At 40.0% G+C, this 22,327-nt stretch overlaps 1 protein-coding gene across 3 annotated transcripts in view; it reads left to right on the top strand.

Moving 5' to 3' along the window:
- Window positions 1-9,674, top strand: part of trim44 (tripartite motif containing 44) — an 88,643-nt gene extending 78,969 nt beyond the window's left edge. For all 3 annotated transcript variants that reach the window (XM_041796317.1, XM_041796315.1, XM_041796316.1), the window contains one exon: window positions 8,291-9,674. Coding sequence is in view for 2 of the 3 variants with exons in the window: in XM_041796315.1 (XP_041652249.1) it covers window positions 8,291-8,375 (85 nt within the window). In the remaining variant the exon portion in view is untranslated. The remainder of the gene's footprint in view (window positions 1-8,290) is intronic.
- The last annotated feature ends 12,653 nt before the right edge of the window (window positions 9,675-22,327 follow it).

Here is a 22,327-nt window from a genome sequence, read left to right on the forward strand (position 1 = left end):
TATGACTCACTCAAGACTCAAGATGTTTATTCAGGAGTCTAGATATTTATTGTCACTCTGGATGTACAAGTACAAGTGTTTTCAATTCTTTTGTTCGCTCCATTTTGAAAGGGGATGTTTTGAACATGAAAAATACAAAATCATGTTTTCCAAGCTTACAGAGATTATAAAATATACAAAGAAACCAGAAAAAAATGGCACTGAATAATAATACACACAAAATTAGCCATCCTGGGGTTTTTTTTCCGACTTTGTAAACAAAAGTGGCCAATCTGTAAACATTGAAATTAAAGCAGCCACCCCACCCTGATCCAAAATATTTCAGGGTCCAGCAAATGTGTAAGCTCTCTCATGCTAGTGAAAAAGAACTTGAAATAAAGTTTTAACCTTTAATTATCAAGATTAACCAAATAAAATACAATATATGAGCTGTAATACTCAATAGAGTATAAGGTTAGGACGGGATTCAGGAGGGGACCAAGGACACATCCCTGTGCAACTCCTTTCACAAGGTTAAGCTTTTATCCCCAAGCCTTTTAAGATATGTTATCTAGAATCAGGAAAACAACAGTAACCTCTTGCATACTTGTTTTGAATTACTGTAAAAACCATGCGTGTGTACTTACTGGGTTAAAGCTGGTAAGTCCTTATACCATAACAACATAATATCTCAACTCCAAATATGAGTTGAAAATGTTGCTATATATTTGAAATCACAAACACTATGCTTCAATACATGAAAAATCCAGATTATGGCAGTTAAAGTGTAAAATTTACAGGTACATGCACAAAGCTAGCAGTGTTTTAACTTCTACAGCAAAATCATTCATATGAGACACCATCTGTTTAAGAACAGAAGTGCTGTAATTTTCCAGTACTAAAGATTTCAAGTTATAGATTTTTTTTAATTCAACTTTATTCATTATTCGGACAGTTACATGTATGAAATAACCATATATATGTTTATGTATATGTATATTTATATGTATGATAACCACATTACAGACCAAGCTACATTTTTAATAAAACAGAGAAAAATGTCATGGGTCTAATCCGGGATTAGATTATGTATAGACTCCTTTTAGAAGTAGTTACACAAATGGTTTCTTGTCACAGCTTTAGCTAAAGCTAACATAGCTATGCTAGCTAAGTAATTAACATTACTACATAAGTCAACGTAGCTAAGTTAGCTTTAGCAACATGAGCTTTAACAAATGCATATAATGCTAATATAGCTAGATAACTTATCGACTTAGCCTACATAGCTGTTCCGTTTAACTTTAGCTATGTTGCTATGTTAGCAACATAGCTCCATTATCTATAGCTGCTAAGTCAGCTTTAGCAACATGAGCTTTAGCAAAAGCTGATTCAGCTACATAGATAAGTGGTTTAGGTAGCTGCTTTGTGAGCTTAGCTTTGGCTCTGGTAGCTACATAGCTCTGTTATTTACACAGCTTATGCAGCTACTGGAGCTACATAAACCACGCTTGCTGCATTAGGATGTTTTCATGGAGGACAACCTTTTGTCCTTCAAGCAGACTTTTTACTCTGCGTTTGAAATCTGATTTTGCAGGTCTGGCTTTTAACATTTCACTTTTGGTATCCTGTTACCTTAACCTTTACGTTAACCCTAAATGGTAGTTCAATCTGATTTTATCTTGTAAGTTTTAGCATGTATTTCTGTTCGGAGATATGCAGCGTCTCAGATGAACTGTTGTGAGAGTGGCCGTCAGAGATAAACGATCTGCAACCACATTGTCTTGAATAAGTCGTTGTGTGCTGTACTTTGGTTAAAATTTTATGTCAATCAAACACTAGAAGAGATTATAGCTCTAAGCAGCTCTTTACTTATTTAGCAAAGTTTCAGTGGCAAGGAAAGAATTTCCTTTAAACAAGCAGAACCAGACTCACGTTAATCTATCATTTGCTGAAGCTGTGTCGGGGTGTTAAATTGATAGAGGGAAATTCAGAGAGAGAGAAGGGGAATACAGAAGACAAGAGGAGGAAGATACAGAAAAAGAGAAAGTGGAAGAGAGTGAAAGAGAACGTCAGTGTGTCTTGCCCCCTGGCAGTCTAAGCTGATAACATCATAACTAGGGACTGGTCCAGGCCCTAACTGTAACCCACTCTCTGGGACCTTTGTGACAAAGAGAAGGTTAGATACATACATATCCTGTCAATAAAGACCTACCGATCACCTCGTCTAGTAAAGAAGAGCTATCTGGAGGAAGGGCTTGGTCTTTATTGGTTCTAAACGACAGGTTGATGACATAGAAGGGATTTTAAGTTTGGTGGGTCAGTAGCAAACAAATGAAAAACTGGGTTTTTTATGATTTTTACTTTTTAAAACTATAGGAAATTACATCTTCATAATGCAGTTTTGGTCAACTCACTGCCTGTTTTTTTTTTTTTTTTTTTGTACAATAACGCCGTTTGTCTCCATTACTTATACTAGAACCACTGAAGCTGAAATATATCAATTTCAAGCTCTTAAGCATTATTGATCAGGTTTCTAGCCGTCAGGAAAGGAATCATAGTCAGCATATTAAGATGTTGATCACGCTTTTGTATCGTTTGCTGAATTAATTAAATATTATCTTGTTCAGAGTATCAGCTGTGTAATATAATTACCCCCAATTTAAACTTGTATGGTTTTAAAATTCAGGTCTCATCACCCACTGAGTTTCTCTCATTTCCTTCCAAAAAACTGCCTTGTAAATAAATTCACAAACTAATTAGTTTTTAAGTTGATAGATTATTTTAAGCTGTTTAATTTCTGCCGTAGAGGCCGCCGGTGACAGCCCATTATTGTCTTCTTTGTTACTGTTTATGGTCTGTCAGGGCTTTAAAGTGCCCTTTAGCTCATCTGATAATAGGCTGAACATCCTGGACAATAGGAGTGTAATAGAAACTACTAAAATATGTATCAGTTAACACCATCTTTCTTCTTCTGTCCAACAAGCTCCTATCGCTCCTGTCACGTCCTGCTCATACTGGGCCTCCCTGCTCTTTCTTCTTTGATCTTCACCATCGTTAAGCATGTATAAACCGTCTCTTTCTTCCTAAAGACCTCCCACCACCTCTATGCCACTCCTCTTTTACGCTTTTATATTTCTGCTCATTAGGATCACACATCCCTATCTCAGATCCTAGCTGTCAGGATTATCATGGTGTAAAGTGCTGGGAAGATCGCAGGGGGGATGCTGCTAATGAAAGGTGTGTGCAGGGGCTATTCCTACATTACACTTCACCATATAGAGGGCCGTCAGATGTAAGATGAGAACATAATCCATAAGGGGGAAGAGGGAATGTTGGCAGACAAGACGCGAAGAGATAGAGAGGGATGTAAACCTTTGGAAGCACATTAGCCAAAAAAGCTTAATCAGAGCGTCCTTTCTTTTTATTTCACTTATTATTTAACATTCATCTCTCCTTCCTGGCATCATAAATGCCCTACCCTCCTTTCTTTGCAGCCCTTTATTTGATCTATTATTCCATATCACAACCATCTCTCGTCTCTGAGCTGTTTGTAGTGTTAAATCATCCCACAGAAGCGACAAGATTTACTTCATTAAGTAGAGGCAGAGTGCGCCGCTTCGCTGGAGAGTAAGGGTAAGAGTCCGTCCTCATGGGCTCTATCAATAACCATTAAGGATCCTCTCTCATTAGACCAAACCTCATAGGCCTCTGGGGCTTGAGAAATGGCCCCCATCGTCTGATGTGATGGAGGAGATGGCATCGCCTCTGTTTGGAAATGCAAATCGTAATAGTTATGTTCCTCCTGGGGATGATGTTCGCCACAAGCGAAATGTACACAGCCATATTCTCACTGAAGCTTTTTGCTTAATCAAGAAGAACCTCACCTTCTCCATCAGGAGTTTTCACCTCAGCACCTCCACGCTGTTTTTCTCCTTCTTTTCACATACCTCAGACTCGTTCAGCACAACCGAGTCACTGCAGCATGATTATTCATACGAAAACGAGGCTGGCAGGGGCTGGCGCGGCTTGATGGCGGTGGTTTGCAGATGATGACTTAGGAGTCCTGCAGCTTCTCCGCCAAGAGCAGGGAATTCAAACTTAATCAGGGCGAGAACCCCTCCCCGCCTCGTCTAGCTCCCAAAGAGCTCTGCAGGGTCGAGGCCGAAGCAGGAATAGAACGAGAGTCAAAGTCGAGGCGAAGTCACGCACACGCTCTCTCTCCCTGTGTTTTTCCTCGCGGGGAGCTCTGAGGTTTTCTGTCATGAGCGATGGGTTCATCTTGGAGCTATTGGAGAAACTTTTCTGTTTCACTCAGAGAGGAGACATTAGTTAGATTAGCTTTGTTCCAGTCTATCAGCCCCATCGAAACTCTTATCTCACACATAAGCCCTTCCAAGTTTTCTCACACACAGCCTGCTGTCCATCCATCACCGAAGAGCCCAGCCAAGACACAGAGCTCTCTCGCAGGCCCTCAGTCGGCCCCCTGTCCACAGGCCATGGTCACACCAAGGGGAGGAGGCAATGATCGGAGGTGATCAATAATACATCGGCTGCATTAAAGCTTATGAATAAGTCATGATGGAAAGAAAGAAGCAAGACGTCATGATCTTTCACTCGGCCAAAGAAGATGAGCAGACAAAAAAGAGGGAACAAAACTGGGGCTTAAACTTGTAAGGAATTTATCACCCACCCACCCACTGACATTTTGTTGCATGCTGAAGCTCCACGTCATTGGCTGCCTGTCTGCCTCTCTTTTTCTCAAGTAATGGCCTTTTTCCTGCAGGCAGAATAAATAAGTTATTACGTGCGTGTGTCCTAAGGCTTAGGGAGGACCGTTTGAATATAAATAGTTCATTTGCCACCATAGTGGAAGCCTTGCTTTGTACCATATGAATATATTTGTAATTACTTTCCCCCCTTTTTTTCTTCCAAAGAGCAGGATGACTGTTTTGGTTGACTGGAGTTGCAAGATGAAATTTGCCTTACACAAAGAAGTCTGCATTGTTGGACGAGCTCCGACTGCGTGGAGCTTTGTGAGCGTAGTGAGCTTAGCGCGATGCAGACGAAAAGAAAGAGAAAAGAGCTTGTGTGATGCTGTAGATCTTTGGATACTGAGTGAAAATGGTGTGGGTGAGAAAGCACAAGTGGTAAGTTGGTGTAGAATTTGAATGGGAACGGTGTTTTTAAATAATTAATGTTTGGATGGATTCTTTAGAGAGTTGGTGTAACTATACAGAAGCAAACTCTGTATAAGAGCGTGCGTTAACACGGTCCAACATCATCAATTCTTCTGGCAGTCAGTGAGTTGGCATTCGAAGCCAAGCTGAGTGTGTGTGCATGCATAATGCAGCTGCAGGAGTAAAAACGTGTAAGTGTTGTTTATGACTTGACCACTAAGCATTTTAGAGTTAATCCATTTGGTCTTAAAGGGCCAGCAGGCGTTAAAAGTGGATGCAAGCAGACATTTATGTATGCACACATGTATTTGTGTCTCTTCTTTGATTCTATGCCCTGATGATGTGCGTTCATGTTGTGATGGTGTGCTCCTGGAGGACATGTGAAGAAGGGAAAAGGAAGCAGCTCTTTGTTTTCTGCCAGCAGAAGTATGTCAGACAGGAATACTCTGGGAACTGCACTGAGAAAGATTTCTCTGCCTATTAACCAGAGTTTGGATATTTTCTCAAAGATTGTTTCTGCATAAAGCATGTACGGGCAGGAACACAGAGGCAGCGGAGGTGGAACATCACTGAAACAAGGGAGGGAGAAACGGAAGATGGAGACCACAGAGTATTACAAGATGCACAACTCAGATAGATTACCAAATAATAAGCATCCTTGTGCTCACATTTTTAGTATTTTTTCAATTCTATTCAGCTAACACTAATTTATTTCTTCAAACATAGCTTAGGTTTAAGAGACTGCATGAATAGATTTATCTGTAGTAAAAACAAAACCTGAACACTCTTTCAACCATCCAGTAAACTACATCAGAGGAATATTTTCTCACTTCTCCATGGAGACCCTGACCTGCAGCTTCACACATTCAAATATTATCTCCTTTAAACACTGGCAGTCCATTGTCTCATTTAATGCTAGTGGAACAAAATGAAATGAAATGGAATTTAATGAAATTGCTTCATTTGGAAGTTTTTAACGATGGAATTATTCCCATCACTGCAGCTTTGCTTTCAGCTCTTTACATTTGGCTGTAACAATAGTTCATTGTATGAGTGATTCTGCTATACTGTTTATGTATATTAGGGCTGTCAGCATTAATTGCAATTAATTAAGATCGATAATTTGTAAAATCATATTAATTCCATGCTGTTTTGTTCAGTTCTCTTAAAAAAAACCCTCACTGACAACTCAGTCGACAAGTCAAAAGTCATCTGCACCTTATGTTACCAAATTAGTTATGTTTCTGGGTGAATGATTTTATAAATTCATTCTGTAAACCAGCTCCACACTGTAACAGTAAAACTAGTCATACTATAGGGCAGCATTCCCCAAATGGTGGCCCGGGGGCCACTTCTGACCCGCCTTCAGGTGTCATCTGGCCCGCGAGACATCTGAGAAAAAAGACAGAAATTTTACAAATGTATTCATTTTCAATATTTACCTCCTTAGGTGATTAAAAGACAAATTTTCACTCATTTATCGTGATCTTTCCAAAATTATAGCAAGGAAAGGTCATCACACTACATCATACTTGACGGTATTTCTTACTAAAAAGAAGAACAAAGAACAGCAATGAGTTGTTTTCTTTTCAAAAAACAGCAAAAGTCATGTACTGACATGTCATGTCATGAAATAGCTTTTGATTTCAGTAAATATGACCTTCTAATGCTGCAAATTTAATGAATGACTATTTTCAGTTCTTTACAACCTAAAAAATGTTGTAAAACTCTGTTGTGCATAATAATTTGGAACCGTGTATTTATATATATTTTTTTGAATTTCTTTTTACTATTATCTTTAAGAGGTTTGTTTAATAGAATTTGAATGATGCTCTAACAGTTGATGACTTGAAAATTATACTGACTGTCATTTGCATCAACTGTGTAGGAAAATCAGAGAAAAATATCATTTGCATAATAATTTGGAACGGGGTGTAGACACGTTGAAGACTTTTTCGTGGCGTATGCTGTGTTGCAGTGCATTTGTACAACCAAGTGTTTTATGTCATTTTTCTCCTTATGGATATTTGTGTTTAGGTCTCTTGGTCTTGTTATTCGTGCTCACTGTGCTTTTCTCCAGAGTGAGTACCTTATTTGCCTGGCTGTGTGCTTAAAACATTGGTATGATTAATTGTACTGCTTGCTATACCAATAACCTGCTGCATTATTGGTTTCCATGAAGCACTCTCCTCCATAATGTGATAAAAGCAGAGAAAAAAGCATATGCACTGTGGTTACATACTGATGAAGCTGCTTAATAGACAGTGAACAAATGGATAGCTTTGCAGGTTCGTTCTCAACAAATGATGTTTTCTTTATGATGATATTAGTGCTGTCCTTGAAGTAGAAACTTTAGTTTGATCAATTTTCGGCAGTCATTTAAGCAGTAATCTAAACTCACTTCTACTTGAGTTTTTGCCTTATAACTGTGTACATCAGTGAGAGCCTAGAGATATGAGTGGAATAATAACTTCTGTTTTGATTCTCACTTTAATTCACAAATTTAAATGCAAACTCTTTGCCAAAGGTCACAGGAAGTGATTGTTTTAAAAGAAACATTTGAGTGGTGAAATTAGATGGCACAGCTCTCAAGTGCATCGAATCCCATTGAATTAAACAGCATCCCCATCCATAAAAAGTGTGTGCCTGTGTGTGTGTGTGCTTGACAAACTTGCTGACATAAAGCCCTCTCAAAATAGATGTGCCGTAGATGTAAGAAGAAAAAAATCATTATAAGACGGATGGCGGGAGGAATGTGACAAGTTTGTAGAAGAGTCTTGCAGCTCAGGGAGAAGCGGTGCTCTGTCACCCTCACGACACCGTCCAATTAGAGCTTATGATTAGTGCAGACCGTCTCCAGTGAAATTGAATCTATCAGCCGGGCTCAGATTGCTACAGGTCTGTGCGATTTAGCCATCACTTTGTCTCTGTCAGCGCGGAAATGCTAATATAAAACCGACAGAATGGATGATTTCTACTTAAGGCACGCCGTGATTGAAGCTGATTACATTCCACAAAGTTTATTATATCTCCATAATACATGTGTGCAGAGGTGTGATTGAATAACTGTATGCAGGTGTTGCTTTCAGAAAGAAAAACTGAGTTGATTTGTCTCTGTTTGCTGTTTTTTGCAGGTTGCCAGAGCCGAGAGCAGAGCCCATGGACCTGCGGGACTTCAAAGACAACGATTCAGGACCGTCCATGGACCACGCCCCCTAATCCTGACACAGCACTCTATCTACCTGTCCTTCAACGTCTGCTTTGGCCCCACTAAGCTGTCAGGCTTGTCCTCTTTCCATCAGCCTTCTTCCTCCTCCCCCTCGCCCAGTGCCTGCTGGCAGTGGAATGACCTTGAAGAAAGAAAGGCTGCTGTGACGAATATGGATAGCACCCCTCTTTTTCCACTCTCCAACTTTCTTTTTTATATTAATTCCTTGCTGGCTACTAACTTTCTTTAATTGAAGCAAGTAAGTTATGTGCAATCAATTACCATCAGGCTCAATTTCCACAGCCAGCCAGTCACATCCTTGGCTTCATGGTGAGCCAGCTGAATCACAGAGCTGAGCGGAGCATCTGTTAAACCCAACAGATGTCAGAAATGGGGAATTTCTGTGACACGGTGTGCTTCACACTCCATTTACTCGCAATATCTTCTCTGTGTTTTTGACAAACATTTTCAACTGTCTCACAAAATGAAAGGGAACTTTCATCAGACGCCACAATGCCTTACGACATCAGGAGAATATATTACAGAAATTTCCTGAGAGTTCTATTTTTATTGCAAAGAAAAAAAATGGACGATTTCTAGCTTTTCTTTTATAGTGTTTCTTTTATACTTCTTATTGTCACATTGCCTTCACCCCTCCTTTTTCAGCCCAACCTGCTTGTAGATTTGAGCACACTTCCGGGTGTGCTTGTCAGATCTATTATCAGAAGCGGGGGACATTTTGACACTTATTGATTTCAGGAACGCTGCTGAATCTTTGTTAGGTGAGAAATCGAACTGTAATTTGACTGTGTAAAATAGCACTCCCGCAGTATCAGCTTTCTACGTACTGTAATATAAAGGCTCATTACTCCTGACCAATCTGCAGCATATGACGGATTACAGTCCAGACGACTGTGTGCATTTTTTACCTTGACCTGCTCAGCCATAACTTTGGTTCATCACCACACATCTGCCTGCATCAGCAGTTTGTTTTTAATGTGATTAATTCTGTTGCCTTAAATACACATCTAAAAGCGATGTCACCCAAAATATGTGGGACATGTCTGACAACTGCTGCAGCACTGCACTAAGATGCACTGAGAGTTGTATGCACACCAAAGGGAGATGTCGGTGTGTCAGCAGCCTATTGAAACGACTCCAAAAGCTCATTCTTAATTCGAGTCAAACAAAAGATGAAGTGTGTCGCTGTCTGATGTTTCCTTGTTTTTATTTGTCTATTTTTGTCTTAAATCTATAAATAAAAAGCCTCTTTTTTAGATTAGACACCAGAGATGACATTCTAATTTACATTCATTTGAGAGCATTGTCTTTTTTTTATTTTGAACAACATAATCATCACTTTTCATCCAAGCTCCTTCAAAGCCCTAATGAGGGACTTTTAACAGACAGAAATTATTTGTGTTGTTTCTATATGACAGACAACAGCAAACATCATCATCAGCGACCAGATTTAATTTTTATCCAATAAAAACTTGTAATGCATGTAACACTTGCTAGTATCAGACAAGACGGGGTGGTTGATTTGTTGGTCAGAAAAGACTTTTTCATGTATTTTCAGTATCAACTAGAAATAGAAGGTAGAAATAGCTGATAATATGATACTCTCTTAAACCAGGGTATTAAATCATAGCCACGGTTTTGCATTGATTACAGTCATAAAGATGGCTGTGCTGAGCAAATACTTATGATAAATTCTTCAAGACTATGTGTCAGTCTTTACCAGCAGCATCACTGCCTGTGTGTTACGATGCTTCAAGAATGGTAACAGAACTCCTGTTGGTGGTGTAAGGCTAATTCAGCAAACAACTAAAGCGTATATATACACATATTTACCTATGCATATATACTTGTGCTCTATGGCCTGGCACAGCGCTGGCAGAGCACTGTGGTCTTCTCTTAAGTCAAACCAGTTATATTCAGTGGTGTAGTGGTGTGTACAGAAGTGGATATACTCTTTAGAAGGAGGTACACACTTCATTTTAAAGTGAGTATACTCTATAATGACAAAAAAAAAAAAATTTGGTATACTCGGTATACCGGCGTATATCCTGCACTACACCATTAGTTAAAATGTGATCCATGACAGCATGAGTCTTAATCACTTCAATTCTGCTTCTACGGGTGCGGATCAGTGATGAGGAATGATGAAGTTTGTCAATAATAAAACTTGCTGTGTCCTTCTACAGCAGTGCCAGGCAAAATTAAGAATCATCAAAGGTTTTAAAAATATTTAATATTATCTTTATAATAAAAAATGTATAATATTTGAGGCCCATCTTTACCTGTTTAAAAGCACACTGAACATTACTTAACATTCCTATATGATAATAGTTGATGATTATTTCTCATATTAGCCTACCTCTGGGGGGGGGGGGATTTTATGGTCAACCGAGAGGAAAAAAAAGAGACTTTATTTGATTTTACTTGTTAAGTGTAAAAACAATGCTCCACTCATAAATCTCTTCCATCCTGTACATGTTGCCGCATAAACATCGTTTTAGACCTGAAGCATTTGTTAAAAGTCAAATGAAGCGCATGTAGAGGAGCATACTCTGCCCACTATGATTGCACGTGCACGCTAGCGAGCACTTCTGTTGTGGTTTTAAAACACCTGGCAGTAATACCGTATACTCTGGTAAAATTTGGGGAGGTTGTGACTGTATTAAAAAATGAATACTGCCCAATCCTTATGGGAAGGCCTTCTTAAAACACCAGCCTGAGTAATAAAACCCCACAAACATAATACAGATCTGTAACTTTGAGTGCAGTAATCCCACAGACAATCCTGCCAATCTAATTGGTTATTACATTTACAGAAATGTTTTAAATTTCCCCTATACCTAACTAAAAACAATGCAGATTGCTCCGTCAATAACAGCAAGTTGTCCAGGTCTTGACGCAGCAAAGCAGCCCCAGACCATCATACTACCACCAGCATGTTTGACTGTTGGTATGATGTTGATGAAAATGCTGTTAGTTTCCTCCTGATGTAATGGGGGCACACATATTCCACATAGTTCAACTTTTGTCTCATCAGTCCACAGAATTTTTTTCCCAACAGTCTTGGTTGGATCATTAAGATGTTTTTGGAAAATGTGAGATGAGCCTTTGTAATTCTTTTGGTCAGCACTGGTTTTGGCCTTGGAACTCTCCCATGGTCGCCATTTTTGCCCAGTCTCTGACCTCATCTGAGGCCAGTGAGGCATGCAGGGCTTCAGATTTTGTTTTGGGTTCTTTCGTGATCTCCTGGATGAGTCGTCAATGTGCCCTTGGATTTATTTTGGCAAGCCAGCCACTCCTGCAAAGGTTCACCACTGTTCCAAGTTTTCTTAATTTGTGGAGAATAACTCTCACTGGGGTTTAACTGAGTGTCACCAGTTAATCCAACACCAGTTAAAGTGTGACACCAGCTGTCATTTAAGGTGAAATGTCTTTATATTTTTCCCCTTTAATTATTGTAAATGACCTCTTGGAGCCCAACTTACTTATTGGCAAGCACTGAGTATATTAATGTTCTGCATATTGCACCTTTAACCTTCCAGGCACAGGAGGATGGATGGAGACAGGAGAGACGATGGATTGCTGCAAAGATGGAAATACAGAAGAGGAGGATTTACGGTTTTCCCTCATCAAAATTCAAAGCAGCACTCCCATCCCAGATAGGACCGGGAATTGAAGGTTTGGGAACAAAGGGGAGCAGCAGAGCTCTTTAGGGTCTCTTCTGCTCCACAGATACATTTGAATGCAGACTGGTTTCATGCCTACAGACCCAGACAAGCTAGAACCTGCTTTCATCAAGTCAAAGCCTCAATCCCTAAGCCTTCCCCTCCCTGCTGCTCATTTTTTTCTTCTCACTTTACCCCCTCTTGCCTCTTCCAGATCACACCACCCAGTTTGCATTGGCTTCACACCTGCTGTCTACCCGAGCCACTTCATCAAGCCCAGATCGCTTCCTCAGCATCTCTCCACATAGAGATATCGACTAGGTGAAACTCATTTAGCCACAGCCTCTGCCGCCGCCACTGCCACTGCCTTCTGGGTGGTATCACGTGTGAGGTGGGTTTGCATCCCCCTGTGAGTTTCCCTTTACAGAAATAATGGGGCTTAATGATTTACGCACGAGACAATTGATCCTCAGCATCCACTAAGCCACTGCTGACTGACCAAGAACCAGAGCTCTCAGACGCTTTTAGAGTGTTTTTCCTTCCTCGTGTGTGTTTAAATGTGGCGCTGGCTTAATTGATTTAGCTGGGAGGAAGTAAAGCCAGATCCAGCTTTCAGTGCTATCAGGGAGAGGCTGATTATTATCCCGTCATGTGTCTTAGAGTCCAGTCTGATCAAAGAATAATAACAAACCAGAGAAAGGGACAATGTGCCTGTTGTCTGTGGAGGAAATGGAGAGGAAAAGAATTGTCTCATCTAATTTAGCCAGCTAGACCACAAGGTTCCTTTTTTTCCACACCCAATTACACCTGCTCCTCCAGGTTCACTCCACTGAGCGTGCTCAAACAAACACAAAGACACCAAGATGAACACCAGCGCCAACACCGCAAGACCTCCGCTTCCAGCAAACAACAGAAAAAGAGGCCATTTGCGTATTTGTATTGACATGAATTAATTGCTTCATGGCTTGTGAGATTGAATTAGCTACGTGACACGCTTGCTAGTGCCAATCCGGCTTTGATTGCCGCCCTTTAATAGAGCCGATTTCTCTCCACCATCATTTAGGGGGTTTGAGTCTGTGTGAAGCAGCTCCACCACCCACCAATGCACCAACATTTAATGATTCTGTTTATTAGCATGCAGAGAAAAAGGAAATGTCTTTAATAACACACCACACAATGCCCTGAAATGACTCTGTGGATGTGTGTACAGGTTTCTGTGTGGATGTGTGCATTAGTCTGTGAAAAATGACAGTTTATTTGCAGACCTGCACCTCTTGTACCGATCAACACAATGTATTACCTGCCTCAGTGTAAATGCACTGTCTTATTCATCTTTTCCCCTCTAGCCCTTTGAACACAGAAACACACAAAAGCAAGGAAATGGGCGTCAATTGAGGGATGCTGACCTGCATTTTACGTATTCCACCTTTTGCTTTGGGTTTAAGCACACTGGGAAACAAAAGGTGACTATCACAAGAGTAGGGTGACCATATTTATAAAGCCTCAAAATAATGAGCATGCATGAGCTCATGATTCCATTGGATTTTCCACCAGAGCAGCTTCCAGCACCATGAAAAGAGCCTCAACAGATGAAACATCATGTCTCCCAAGATCAGCCAAAGCCTTGTTGAACACTGAACACGAGGAAAGCATAGGTTTGGTTCAACAAGGGGTTCGTCAATTTGACATCAGTGGCGGACTCAAAGTGTTTTAGGGGCAGGGCCAAAATCATCAAGAAAGCACCTGCTTTATGTGGTGGGCAAAAGTGAAACACTAAAACCATGAGTAAGATTAACCTCCTCAGACCCCGCATGCACATATGAGGAAATTACGTTTTGGCTTTCCTACAATTTAGTAATAATTGCCACTGTTAAAATTTGTGGAAGTTATTCCAATTGTCCATTGAAGTTTCAGTCACTCACTTGAAATGTTGGGTTAATTTGCTGTTTGTATATTTTAAGGAATTTGATTGGACGTTATCTTTTATTTTCATGGAAATTAGGAGGATATGCATTTGGAGAGTTTTATTGGAAGATTTGAAGTAAATTGCTTTGATTTTTGGGGGGGGCATTGTCATGAAAATCTGGGGATTTTATTGGTATTTTGGGGAATTGGATTCTAAATTTCAGGGTTAGGGGTTGTATGGAAATGGAATTTCCATGGAAATTGCAGGGAATTTGTTTGGATGTTTCATTTTCATGGCATTGAAAATGTCAAATGTGTTTGATGGAATGTTTGGTGGAATTTGCTTTGGTATTTGGGGATTTTCTTGAAAAGTTTGAGGAATTTGTATTGATTTTTGTGGGAAATTTTAATTGGAATGCTTAGGCTTTATGATAAAGTTCCACTGAAAGATCGTAGGACTATTTAAATTAGTTTTGTGGTAAAATTTTATGGCATACTTTTAAAATGTGTTGAGGAATTTCTTTGAAATTTTAGGAAACTGGTTTGGATTCTTGATAGGGGAGTTTCCAAGCAATTCCTGTTCAAAGACTAGGCTAATATTTGAACTTATCAGGCCCTATTTATCCCACAAAAAAAATGCTTTCCAAAAAAAAAAAAGCTCAGGTTTGAAGAGATACAACATTTTTATGTGATTAGGAAGGGGGCAAATACTTTTTTCACAGCACTGTTTCTGCATTATGTGGCAAAGCTGCTGGCAATACAAATGAAAGGGGGAAAATATTTAAGAAGGAAGTGGTGCCTCTTTAACAGCTTTTCTCTCTTGCTCGAGTGTAATCATGCTTTTAAAAGACATAGTAATATTCTATTAAGCAAATAAAGCTTGTGAGGCACTGGTTTGATTGCAATGATAGCCCTGTTCAAACTGCATCTACAGAACCAGTCCAATCGAGATATAGTTATCCCAGACCAGCTCTACATGCTGTTTGAGCTATCAGGTATCAAAATGTTTTCAGTACCTTTTTAGGCATAACAACACGAAGCACACAGAAATAAAAATAATATCTGAATGCACAAAACTGATGTAGCTGCCCCCAGGTTGAGCTGTTTTCTGTAATTTTTTTAATGAATCCTGCTGTTAAAAAGCAAAATAATTCCATTTTAACTCCACAGTGAAATTGTTAAATGTGCTCTGAATCTTTCTACAGCTTCTCTCCATTTCCCTTGGTGTGCTCAACAAATGGTTAAAGCACCTCTGAGAAAACGCTAACAGGGAATAAATCAATCTCCTCCAAGTTGTCGATTTTTTGGCTCATATGAGATCCAGCAGGCGAGAAGGTGATACAGATTGTGGACCGTCCCAGACTGGCTGACTGACAGTAGGCATCTGTCACAGGTGGCAGCTACAGACAGCTGTCTGGCAGCCCCACCTCATGAACAATGAATGGGTGGAGACAAGACGGCCGGGGAATCCATCTCTCCTCTCGACAGCTTCCATCACTCTTACATCCCAGAGTCAGCAAAGACACCTGAGGGGCTCCTGATTCTAACCTCTGTCTTCATTTCTGCTTGAGTATCCCACGCAGGCAGGGAAGGGTAAAGGAGAATGAGAAAAGGAGGCTCATACTCCTGGTTTAGACTCAGGATTGAGGTTTGCAATTATGGGAAGTAAAACTCATTACATGTAAGGCAACAGATGTGGATCATAAACGCCTGGACGGAGCTGTGATGCGCCTTCCCACTGATAACGGGACATGCCTGTGAATAAAATGAACACCCACCCAGATAACACCTACAGCTGTTTCTTCAGGGAGCTGTAACACATTATAGTTTCTCTGTCACTGCTGTGATAAATCATGTGCAGAAATGCAGAGAAGTGGGAGGTTTAAAATCTAGCATTTGCAGCCTCCTTTTCCAAAATCCGTGCCAAAAGGAATGTGTAAGTTAAGAAAAAGCCTATCAAGTAAAGTCCAAAAGAACGTCTTAGCTGACATAAATATGTCCGCATATTCGTGACATCTGGAAAATGATTTCCTGCATTATAATCCTAGAGATGTGTGTCTTTTGCAGAGTTTGACATCCACCCACTCTCTGTTCACGAAAACCTGGCAACCATTCTCACTTACGTTATCCGTCTCCATCTCTTACTGGCTCCTCATGCCTCTCATCATTCATGCTGTGTACACAGTCTGTCCCTTTCTGGTTGCCCAGGCTCTTCCGGAGCTTGTTAATTGCGTCGGTGACACAGGTCCGTGTGCGAAGCGGTAGCAGTAATTGCTCTGGCCCAGCCTGAGGAGAGAAGGGTTGCAGACGTTTGGCCTCCAGGTCTGCCCCAAGGCTACCAGATTAGATACATGCTTCAGTGTTTGATGAGATGGATAGCATTAGCAGTTCCATCAGGGATGAAGTCAACCTTTAAACTTGAATGCTGTTCTCATTTGCTTTGATAGAAAACTCTTGTTCAAATCACATTGAAGAAGACATTTTCATTGATCAGTGCATTTCTAGACCAAAGAAAATATGCAGGCTTTAATAACACTGATCAAGGAGCCAAGCAATATAAATGACAAATTCAAAAGAAATTGTTGTTTTTTCTTGAAATGGAGTTATATGAAGTACCTGCAGCGGCAATACAAGATGATTAGCATGACTTCTTTACTGAGAAATGAGCGGAGTGCCAGTACGGATGATTTGCTACATGTATAATACGTACGGTTTCATTTTGCAGGCACATTTGTCCAAAGTGGCGCACGTGCATCCAAAAGTAAGTACAACATATGCTTCAAATCTGAAAGAGACAATGCACGGTGAGTAGATGCATACTTTTGGAGAACAATTGTTTATGTCATCATTGCCAAAGCAACAAAATCACAAGTTATCATCATTATGACATCTCAATATCACTATCATCAGCTGTTCTCATCAGCATCATCTTTAACACTAAATTATCCAGAGCAGGTGTTCACTAGTAGTTAGGTCTAAAACTTTCTCTGAAGTAGTGTCTAGTTCTCTTGCAGACTGAATAAGATTGTCCTCCAGGATTTTCTTATATTTTGCTGTGTTCATTTTCTCCTCTACCTTTATAAGCCTTCCAGGGACGACTGCTGAGAAGCATCCCCACAGCATGATGCTGCCACACCACTGTGCTTCACAGTGGGTACGGTGTGTTCGTGGTGATGTGAGTGTTTAGTGTCAGTACAAACAAAAAAAGCCAAATGATAGTGACCAGGACTGATTTTTAAAATCTATAAAAGTGTAAGACATCCAAGAGGGTTAATGCTTTTAATAGGCACTGTAATTGGTATTTTGACAGCAACACTTTCCTGTCAATTTGGTAATGGAGGTACTCAATAAAATGGCTGTAATTCCTAACTAATTCATTCCACCCCAGTGGACAACAAAGAAGAGTATAGCTGCTGACCTGTTGTGGTGGCAGTATGAGGGGCCTTTTACTGGCAGAGCACTGGATGAGAGGAAGTATAGGATCTGGATGAGGGACTCTAGGTAGGCAGATTGTTGCTTTTTCTAAGCAAGAAGTAGAGTTTTGTATTTAATGCAAGCTACAACTGGAAACCATATGATGTGGAGTGACATGCTGTTCTAGGTGGCTGCAGTCTGCATCATCTGCAAAAGTTTAAATGTGCATGCAGGGAGGTCCGCCTGTAGTCAATACGTGACATTACGAGAGTCTGAACAAGGAGCTGTGTTGCATGCTCTGTCAGTAGAGTCTGAGTCTTCTGATGTTATAAAGGGCAAATCAGCATGACTGAGGCTACATGTTCTTTGAAGGTCAACTGGACATGGATACTGACAACGAAATTCCAGACGGACTTAGTAGGCGAGGGTTCATTTGATCCAAGCTGGATATTGATCAGTGGTTGTAGAGAGAGTGGCTGGGATAGCAGTAAGTTCAGTTTTGGACAGGGTGAGCTAATAGTGGCATTCCTTTTTATCCATTCAGAAATATCAGCTGGTATAATTAAATCAAAGGTGACACAGTTGTGAAATCTAATAGGAATGAAAGGAAGAGCAGGGTATCATCTGCATAGCAATGATATGAGTGGACAGTGTCACCAAGTGAGGTTGTGTATGTCAAGGAAAGGAGGAGACCAAGGAAAGACCTTTGCAAATGGGACCACTGGTCCCACATAACTTAGCTAATCTTAAAAAAAAAACATCCTAAAAATGTTGGGCAGATTAATTTCTCTAAATAGTGTACATTTAACCCTGACATTGTTTTGTGGTGCAAATGGATCTATCTGAAGGGTAACCCAAAGGTTTTACCTTGGTGCCTTACTTTTCTCACTTGGTGCAATTATCTATTTGTGTCACTGCTATGCAGATACCCATCTCTTCCTTCCATTATTCCTACCTGATGATACAACAGTTGAATTTATTTGGATATCATAATGCCTTGCTGATATTTTTGAATGGATGAAATAATGCCTCCTTCAGCTCAACCTGTCCAAGACTGAGTTTATTGTCATCCCAACCTAAAAGCACTGCAGGGATATATATACCCTAGCTCTAATACAAATATAAGCACTCTGGGCCATGTAGATCATCTCCTGTTGCTTAAACACTGACTATTCACCAGTACCTTTTACAATCTCAGTTTAAAAACTACAAACTATCCCTTTAACCGTGATGTAATCACAGAAATTAAATGAACAAATCATTCACAGAATGCAAGGTATGACAAAAACCAGTCAGTAGTACAAAGCCCAAAAGTTGTACTAGAGGAAACTATAAGACTACAGGCACTGACACACATACACACGATAATTATGGATAATCCACAAAGAACAAGAAAGGTTTGAGATTCCTTCTGAATGAGGGCATTGTTAAATCTGCAGGCAGCTTATTGTAGCACAGAAAAGAACCACCAGCTCAATGTACACTCCAAAACGCTTTGTCATTGATATTGCACCGTCAAAATACCCAATAACCTCTGTTTTTAAAGATATTTTCAAGCTTTTTTCCTTTTGTTTTACAGTGAAGTAGAGGGATAAGAAATGCTGAAAAGTGTGTAGACATGCAACAAACAGCCCAGGGTTAACAATCAAACCTGGTGTGGCTGCAGGGATGACTCAGCCTCTTTTTCATGAGTGCTCAGTGCAGTAATACTTAGCAGGTAAACAGCTGAGCAGTCTGATTAGGCCTTTGTAACATGTGCAAAGCTTTCAAACTATTTAGCCAATCAGGTGAATCCCCAACCAGTTGACATCCAAGCTTGCAGGTAATGAAACTGGAGGAAGGGCTCTTTGTTGTATCATTTATAGAGACCCAATGTTAATCCACCACGATCAAAAAAAAGGCAACATTTCACAAAGTATCAATGGTAAGAAAATGTTTGATTTTTACTATAACCAGTACAGCTATGTGCTTGTATGTGCTACTTGAAGTCCTACTTTTTGGTATTCATCCCCTGACTCAGTAACCTCTTCTCTGAGTTGCTTGGAGTTTTCTTTTGTCTTCATGGTGCAATGGTAGCCATGCATACTCCACCAGTGACTGGACCTTACATTCACATCAATATTTATGCAATTTATGCTTAGATTTCACTAAAATAAGGACTGAAGTCCTACTTTAATACATCATGACAGGATCATTTTGAATGTTATGACACATTGCAGATGTTCTTATTTCTTCTGCAGGCCTTACTGTAGCTGCCAACAAACTCCCTTTGTCTTGAATCTATTTCAGGATACACCTAAAGGCCTCTGCTTGATGACCTGAGAGACCTGATCGCTTTTTAATAAGTGAGCAATCCAGAAATGCACTGTACTGTACTGAGCGATGACCTTTAGAGTACAGCAAGCTGCTGTGTTGTCCATTCACTTTATTTGTTTCCCTTCACTCTAATGCAGGGAGCTCAAATGCCATCACTTAGCATAATTTGTAGACTCGCATGCATAGGAGTGGCAGACTTAAACGCCTGCTGTTGTACAAATAGCTTTTCTGTAGTTAGAAGCTTAGTGTCAGTGGCCCCAATTCATCAGCCGGTCTGGACAAGACTAGAGAACTCAGCATGGAAAATATCCAAAATAAGAAAAAGGGAACAAGTGAAATCGCTGGAAAAACTCAAAATAATGCATCATTTATAAGGAGGAAATACTGGCATGGCTTGTGGAAGTTGATAATTCTGTGTCAATGGTTGCCGTGTGGTTTTTCTGACTTCGCACACTTGAACCTGATGTGGAAAGGAAAAAAGATGAGACCAGCTGTACCAGGCACAGGAATTTGATAAACGCAACAGACAAAAACTTGGCAGTTACATCAAAGGTTACACAGTCAGAACAGAAGTGGGAAAGATTTTAAAGCTGGCTTCAGAGGAGGTACTTCAGGAAGTACAAATATTTAAAGCTGGTTATGAAACAGAATGAAATCAATGTTGATTTCTCTTCATGACCAACAAAGACAAAAAAAAAGGGGGTGCATGTAAGACAATGTGTAAAACAGCAGGCTGCAGAGACTGCTCTATTAATTTTTGCCTTGAAATATCTACTCAAATCTTTAAAAATGACTACTCATAATATGTACAGTCATGGACAAAAGTATTGGCACCCCTGGAATTTTTCCATAAAAATATATGAAATTTTGGACCACTCTTCCTTTGCAAACTGCTTCAGGTCTCTCAGATTTGAAGGGTGCCTTTTTGCAACAGCAATTTTGAGATCTCTCGCTTTGTCTCCAACCATTTCTAGGTGCTTTTTTAGGTATGTTTTGGGTCATTGTCCTGCTGGAACAGCCATGACCTCTGACGCAGACCCAGCTGACACTAGGCCCTACATTGTGGCCCAAAATCTTTTGATCTCCAGATTTCATGATTCCTTGCACACAGTCAAGGCACCCAGTGCCAGAGGCAGCAAAACAACCCCAAAACATCTTTAAACCTCCACCATGTTTGACTGGTGAGTGGGGTTTTCCTCGGTCTCCTGCCATAGCGCTTCATCTCATTCAGATTACGACATATGGTCTGAGCTGACACTTTTGTTCCCTGAGTCTGCAGGACAGCCTGAATTTGTGTGGAAGTTGACTGAGGATGTTTATCCACTATTCCAACTATCCTGCATTGCATTCTTTTGTCCATTTTTCTCTTCTGTCCACGTCAGGGAGATTAGCCACAGTTCCATGGGTAATAAACTTCTTATGATACGCACATTGGACAAAGGAATTTCAAGATCTCCGGAGATGGTCTTATAACTTTGAAATTGTTCATATTTTTCCACAGTTTTGCTTCTTAAGTCCTCAGACTATTCTCGGCTCTTCTTTCTCTTCTCTATGCTTGGTGTGACACATACACAGGCACACAACACAAAGGTTGAGTCAGCTTTCATACATTCTAACTGGCTTCAGGTGTGATTTCTAGATTGCCAGCACCTGTTACTGCCCCAGATGAGTTTAAATGAGCATCACATGATTGAAATAAAATGATTTACCCACAGTTTTAAAAGGGTGCCAATATTTTTTTCTGGCCCATTTTTAAGTTTTGTGTAAAATTATGTCAATCTTGGCTTTTTTCTTCTGCTTTTTTGTGTTGTTCCAGTGCACATAAAGGAAATAAACGTGTTTACCGAAAACAATTGGAACTGCAACAATTTCTGGGAGAAATTGTGTATTTTCTGGAAAAATTCCAGGGGTGCTAATAATTTCGTTCATAACAGTATGTATTAGTCTTTGTACAGCACCATGATAGAGCTATTATGACAGCCACAGAGTGTCTATTGTTGCCCTGGAAAAGCTGGGTGTTTAGTGTAAGACTCAAGCCTGCCCCCTGAATAATAAAAAAAAGTGGGCTCTCCTTGGTTGTGATTTATTGATGATGTCAGTGCATGTGTACTGGAACAGTTACATTGGTGTTAACAATTATTTCATTTTGGAGCTGAAAAGTTTGTCAAGTTATAACTGGGCCCTGAAGTTCAATTGACTTATCCATGCCTTCTCTAGAATTTTCCTCCCCGTTTTCACCCATTTTGCTGCTTTTTGCCACTTTTTAACTGCTTTTCACCATTTTTTCCTGCCAATTATTACCGTTCTAAGCCCTTTAATGCTTCTGTTTCCTAATTTTGTCTCTTTTAGCTCATTTTTGCCACTTTTAATCACTTTTTCACAACTTTTTTCCAGCCAATTTTTTTTAACTCCTTTTTGCCTTTCTTAGTCCATTTTTGCCATGTTTAACTCATTTTTGCCACTTCGTTACCATTTTTCACTTTGTTCAGCCAATATTTGTCACTTGTACCTTGTTTTTGCAAATTTTCCAGCTTTTTATTACCTCTTTTTGCAATTAATGAATAAGTTTTCCCTTAAAGTTATTTCAGTTCCTTCTTATTTATTCTGACATCCTGATGTTTCCCATCTTGCTTAGCTGAAGT

Source organism: Cheilinus undulatus, linkage group 9 (genome assembly GCF_018320785.1).
Source record: "Cheilinus undulatus linkage group 9, ASM1832078v1, whole genome shotgun sequence".
Taxonomy (NCBI): Eukaryota; Metazoa; Chordata; class Actinopteri; order Labriformes; family Labridae; genus Cheilinus; species Cheilinus undulatus.